General features: G+C 38.2%; 1 protein-coding gene across 2 annotated transcripts; it reads left to right on the forward strand.

Annotated features, from left to right (window-relative positions):
• LOC129322187 (protein kinase and PP2C-like domain-containing protein) lies at positions 1–5,837 on the forward strand. 2 transcript variants are annotated; one of them, XM_054968322.1, is made up of 12 exons: positions 1–385; positions 678–795; positions 975–1,141; positions 1,853–1,920; positions 2,035–2,258; positions 2,829–2,880; positions 3,570–4,113; positions 4,513–4,582; positions 4,681–4,900; positions 4,979–5,083; positions 5,238–5,333; positions 5,429–5,837. In XM_054968322.1, the coding sequence occupies exons 1-12, from the start codon at positions 271–273 to the stop codon at positions 5,621–5,623; spliced, it is 1,974 nt and encodes a 657-aa protein (XP_054824297.1). In that variant the 5' UTR covers positions 1–270; the 3' UTR covers positions 5,624–5,837. The 2 variants fall into 2 exon arrangements, with proteins under 2 accessions (XP_054824297.1, XP_054824306.1); XM_054968331.1 differs by lacking the exon at positions 678–795 and having other exon boundaries at positions 2–385.

Consider the following 5,837-nt stretch of genomic DNA (forward strand, 5'->3'; position numbering starts at 1 on the left):
ACCAGATTGGGGAGGAGAAGAGGGAGAGAGAACACGAGGCGGCCAAACAGAGGCCAGCCGGAAACATCTGCAACGCGAAATTTCCATTGCCAAAACATAATACAACAACGGACCCCCTCTTTTCCGTATTTCGCCGTCTCTTTCTATTTCTAATCTTCCTCTGCCACAGACCTCTCAGGCTCTCACCCCCTTTATATTTTTTTCGTCCTCCCCATCTCCCTTATCCTGTTCTTCCTGTAGCCACGACCACGAGAAGGTGCTCTGAAAGAGATGGGCTTAGAGATTATGGTGCCCAACACGTGCATTAGGGGCTGCTGTACCAGCACTTCTATTCCTCTTCATGTTCCTCCTTCCTCTTTTACTCTTTTATCTCCAATTGCCAAAGGTAAACGCTATTCATTTTTAAGCTCTTGCCGTTTCCCAAGTTCTGACTTGCTTTTCTCTCTCTTATTTTTTTAGTAAGAAATTGGGGTGGCTTGCAAGAGATACCGTAGAAGGGCGTATCTTTAATGTCAAATGTAGTTTTTTTTTTTTTAAGACTTACGGCTTTACCTTCTTGTCATCGGAGTGGTGAGATGATGTTTTGATGTTTGATCTGCTACTTATTTCAATTCAGCATACGTACATGTTTCTCAATTGAAAATGAATAACAACTTTGCCTATAATGGCAATCATAGGGGCGGAGAGTGTTGTTTACGAAGGGACTTTAGATGGCAACAAAGTTGCTGTGAAGAAACCTATCCTGTCAACTACAGAAGATATTAACAAGTTCCACAAGGAATTACAACTGTTATGGTCTCTCTCCTCCTCTCTCTCACGCTAAATCTTCCTGTTTATATGATTCCATCAGTCTCTATGTATGTTTTGAGCATCTTATGAGCGTTACCCTCATCTAAAACATTTTGTCATCTTCAATGATATTTATTAGGCATGCAGTTTTCAGTTCTTACTTTTCTTTTTCTTAAATAATGCAGCAAGTTAGATCACCCGGGAATAGCAACACTGATTGCTGCCCATGCAAAGCCGCCCAATTACCTCTTTTTCTTCAAATTCTATGAATCTCTCAACCTTGCACAAAAGTTACACTTGGAAGAATGGACTCCGAGCATCAATTACGCACTCATGATAATAATTCAGTTAGGTATAGTTAAGATTTTGTTTTGTTTATAATTTACTTTCAACATCATACTTATCTAAAGTAGTTGTTTGATTGATCAGCTTATGGGTTTGAAGGTCATATCGCCAGAGCTACGGAGTCTTATGATCTGCATCAAAAGTTCTTTTACCAAATAGCAGGACATTAAATTTCTTGGACTTATTGGGCTATAAACAGAAGTTTAAATAGGATAATTGGAAATAGATTTATAAGTTCTTTGCATTTACTTTTCTGCGGTAATTATAACTGTCTTATATTTGTTTTCTTGAAAAGGTGCCTGTCTGGTAGGTGTTCACTTTTCACTTTTCAGCCCAAAATTGATAACTAGCATAAGCGAGACTATCAGAACATTTATAATTTTTTGACGACTAGCATATAAATCCATCTGCAAATTTGATATTAATTTCTCATATCATGGAATTCACTGTTATATTTATCAAATTTGATTGGTTATTGGGCATTGTAGCTTCCTTTAGAAAACTTGATTAAATATATGAAATTATATGCAAGAAATGGCCAAATAAGGAAATTGCAAAAGTTAAAAATTGTGGAAAATACCGACAAATTTTGATAGGGTATAGTTTGCTTCAAACTGCTATCCAACTATTGTCGTTTGACAACTTTATGGATGCAAGGAAATTGTGCAAGAATAACTAGTTTGACGGTTGTTTCCTTTCCCATCACTTGATTTTCCAGCCAAAGCTTTGCAGTACCTTCATAACCTCGGGATATTACATAGAGATGTGAAACCAGCAAATATTCTTGTAAAATTCTCTCTATCTTTTGATCATTTAGTTGTTTGGTGTTGTCTTAATATTTGAAAAAATTATGCCGTACTTGTGCATTAGCCAAATAACCATTTTGTCTCTATGATGCAGCTTGACGAAAATCATTATCCACACCTCGCAGATTTTGGTTTGGCCGAATACAAAAATGACCTTAAGGGAGTTTCTCTTGAGAATTGGAAGTCTTCTGGCAAGCCTACAGGTGGTTTTCATAAAAAAAATATGGTTGGAACTCTAATTTACATGGCTCCTGAAATATTAAGAAAGGAGTTGCACACAGAAAAATCAGATGTCTACAGTTTTGGGGTGACAATCAAGTAAGGACCTGAGACAATGTCACTTCTATCATTCCATTTTGTTTGGTTTGTTAGGAAAGAAAGTGAATTCAAGGCAGTTGCCTAGTTATATCTGATGGTTTTCGTCATCTACTGTTTTAGAGAAGTTGTAACATAATTTCGCTAGTTGTGGTAAGCTATTTTGGCTTCAGAAATTGAGTGGTTCGGTTTTCAAGTTTTACGAATGTGAATTAGATCTAGAATATGTTTTTTTATATCCCGCCCTCTCTGGAATAAGATTTGGCTTCCTAGCACATCTTTTTATTTTTCTTCAACCAGTGTATTTACATAAAGATACAAACAAGAACATAACTTTTCAGGAAATCAACTTTGAATGCAAGATTGCTTGCGAATGATAGATGGTAGCTTGCTTAATGTATTAGTTCTGACATCTCTTGCTTTGCCACATAAGCTGGTTATTATGATACCAGATAAGCTGATGGTGAGCGGTTCTATGTTGTCATAACTCATAATTTAGAGGCATATATACATATAATTTTTTTTCTTATTTAGTTTCTTCTTTGTGTAAGACATCTTTTGTATTTGCTGCAGCGAGCTCCTTACAGGTGTTGTCCCATATACTGATCTTCGTGCAGAAGCTCAGGTCAGCCTATTTCTCACGTGGTTTACTTTGTTGCACATGGAATAGCATGGCACATTCTGTATGTTATATGACACGTTCGCAATATATTCGCATCTTTTTGTGTCTGTGTGAAGATGAGCAGTTTCCCTATTTTTGTTGCTAGAATTTTTGTCCATTTCCCGTAAGGGAACGTGGGATCACTGATAAGATTAGTTGGGGTTTCTGTTTTGTGAAAAAAGATTAATTTGGATATTGCTATATTCTTATAACCGACTGAAAGTTGTTCTCTGTGATGTTTCAATGGTGGTTAGATGGAATGATCGCATATGATTTCCTAATTAGGCTTGGGCTAATGAATCCTAAAGGAAGGTTCACTTCCGTACATGATCAAGTAATGCTTTGCAAAAAGTATTGGCGGGGAAGTAAACATATTAGAGCTTTCCATATGAATGATACTACTATATTGCGTTTATCAAATTATATTTTAGTTTGAATTCAACCTTTAAATTAAACGAGCGCAAAGCAGACTTTTGTCCTTTTCTTTAGATAAACGTTTGTCATTTTGTGTTAGAAGATAAAACTTCTGCTGGGATTGCTAGCTATTGTTTGTTCTGCAAATTGGAAGCTTTCGTCAACTAAATATTTTGCTGGGTTATTGACACATTCTATCGTGACTTTGTTTAAATATTTGTTTTCTATACTACTGGTAGGCTCACACGGTACTGGAGATGAACTATACAGAGCAGCAACTGACTGTAGCTGTTGTTTCTGATGGATTAAGGCCAGTCCTTGCTGCTCAGGAGTCAGGCGTACCTTCAAGATTATTAGCATTAATACAGAAATGCTGGGATGCACAACCTGAAAATAGACCTTCCTTTGATGATATAGTTAAGGAGCTTGATTCTATCATTGAGCACAGAAGGGACGTTGAGGATAGACAGTTCAGACCCTGTAAGTTGCATGATAGTCATGTTGTAGACGAGACCGCTACTCTCCTACAGGCTTATCAAGAGAATATCAACTGGTTCAGTCTGGGAGAACTTTTCTCAAAGAGATCCTCCAGCGAAACTTATCCTAATTTGAGAACCTGGCATGGGCCTTTTGATGAGCCTTTGGCTTACTGTCCAACACTTTCTTGGGGATCTTATGCTACCTGTGGGAGAAGGGAGACCATGGAGGACACGCATTTCATTCTTCCCAGCATGTGCAATGAAAAGGATATACATGCTTTTGGTATCTTTGATGGTCATAGAGGTACTTGCAGGTGTTTTAGTATTAGTATCCACGTTCTTTAAGAATATTATTACTGCAAGAACATCTAAGCCCATTCACTTTGATTATTATGATACTCCCTGAACACTTTGCTTCAGCATCCTTATTGAAGTATACTTGATAACTGAAGCATGAAAGTACCATGGAAAATTAAGAAAATACCTTAAAGTTGGAAAAATATAACAACAACATCATGTTTTCAAGTTATATGTACAGGTGTACCTACATCCTAATGATATGAGCACACATCTAGTTGATCTTAAAAAATAAGTGGAAAATGAGACAACTCTTTTTCTCCTTGTGAACTGTGATAAACTCGACGATCATTCTTGGTATGTTTAAAGCAATACAGTGAAATATTTATCATCGGCACCCATGCAGGTGCAGCGGCTGCTGAGTTTTCTGCTCGAGCCATGCCAGGATTCCTGCAAGCTTTAGGATCTCTGGGAGGGTAAGTTTCACATGAGGTTCTCCCCCTTCCATTTTTTTCTTCCTAGTATGTTCTTGTATATTGAGAGATAGATTGCCTTAGTATGCTCAAATATGCAGTCCAGCTACCACACTAGTTGAGGCATTCCTTAGAACGGATGTTGCCTTCAGACAAGAGCTTGATTCCTCTCGCAAATCCAGAAGAGTTACCCAGAAGGATTGGCATCCTGGTTGTACGGCGCTTGCTGCTCTTGTAGTCAGGAACAAGCTTTTTGTTGCTAACTGTGGTGATTGCAGGGCAATCTTATGCCGGGCTGGTTCTCCTATTGCTCTAAGCAAGGTGAGCTGGAAAGTTACTCTATTCTGTTAGGTGGTATATATTACTAAAGTTTCCTCTAATCAGATCTTATCTGATTAGGATCATGTTGCAAGCTGTCCTGAAGAGAGAGAGCGTGTTATTAGAGATGGAGGGCAAGTCCACTGGCAAGTTGATACCTGGAGGGTTGGCCTTCCTGCACTTCAGGCATGTTGTTCAAACTTCAACGACAGCTATCGTGAATCATGTATTCTGTAATACGGGGATAAACTGGTTTCTTACACTCTCATGCTTTCGGATGAATATTATATTTATACCCTAATTGATCGCATGCAAGTGAAATTAACTCTATTGTTCACAGGTTACTCGTTCAATGGGGGATGATGATCTGAAGCCGGCTGTAACTGCAGAACCTGAGATAAGTGAAACTACTTTATCTGCAGACGATGAATACCTGGTAAGGAGTGTTATGATGGGGAAGATTGAATGTTATGTTTCTTTCAAGTGTGATATGAGCGCGCAGTGAAAAGCTATTGATAAAATTTTGATCAGGTGATGGCGAGCGATGGACTTTGGGATGTGATGAGCAATAAAGAAGTGATAAACATGATCAAAGATACAGTGAAAGAGCCTGGAATGTGCTCGAAGAGGTTGGCTACGGAAGCAGTGGAACGGGGCAGCAAAGATAACATTACAGTCATCGTGGTTTTCTTGCGCCCCGTCTCTACAGCAGAGAGAATTTATTAGAGCACCTCCACTGTCTTTACTATATGGTGCTTTACGTACTCATGTTTTGCAACCGTCCCTTTCATGTACGTGTGTGAGGGAGAGAGATATATTCATCCAACGTAGTAGTAGACTAGTAGACATACTTTAGAGAGGAAGTGAGAAAGATTGTTGTGGGGAAAAAAAAAAAAAGAATCATGTCATTACTTGGCCTAAAGAAATTACTTTTTCTTAA

Source organism: Prosopis cineraria, unplaced genomic scaffold, assembly GCF_029017545.1.
Source record: "Prosopis cineraria cultivar Desert tree isolate PC_DT_omini unplaced genomic scaffold, ASM2901754v1 PC1, whole genome shotgun sequence".
In the NCBI taxonomy this organism is placed as follows: domain Eukaryota; kingdom Viridiplantae; phylum Streptophyta; class Magnoliopsida; order Fabales; family Fabaceae; genus Prosopis; species Prosopis cineraria.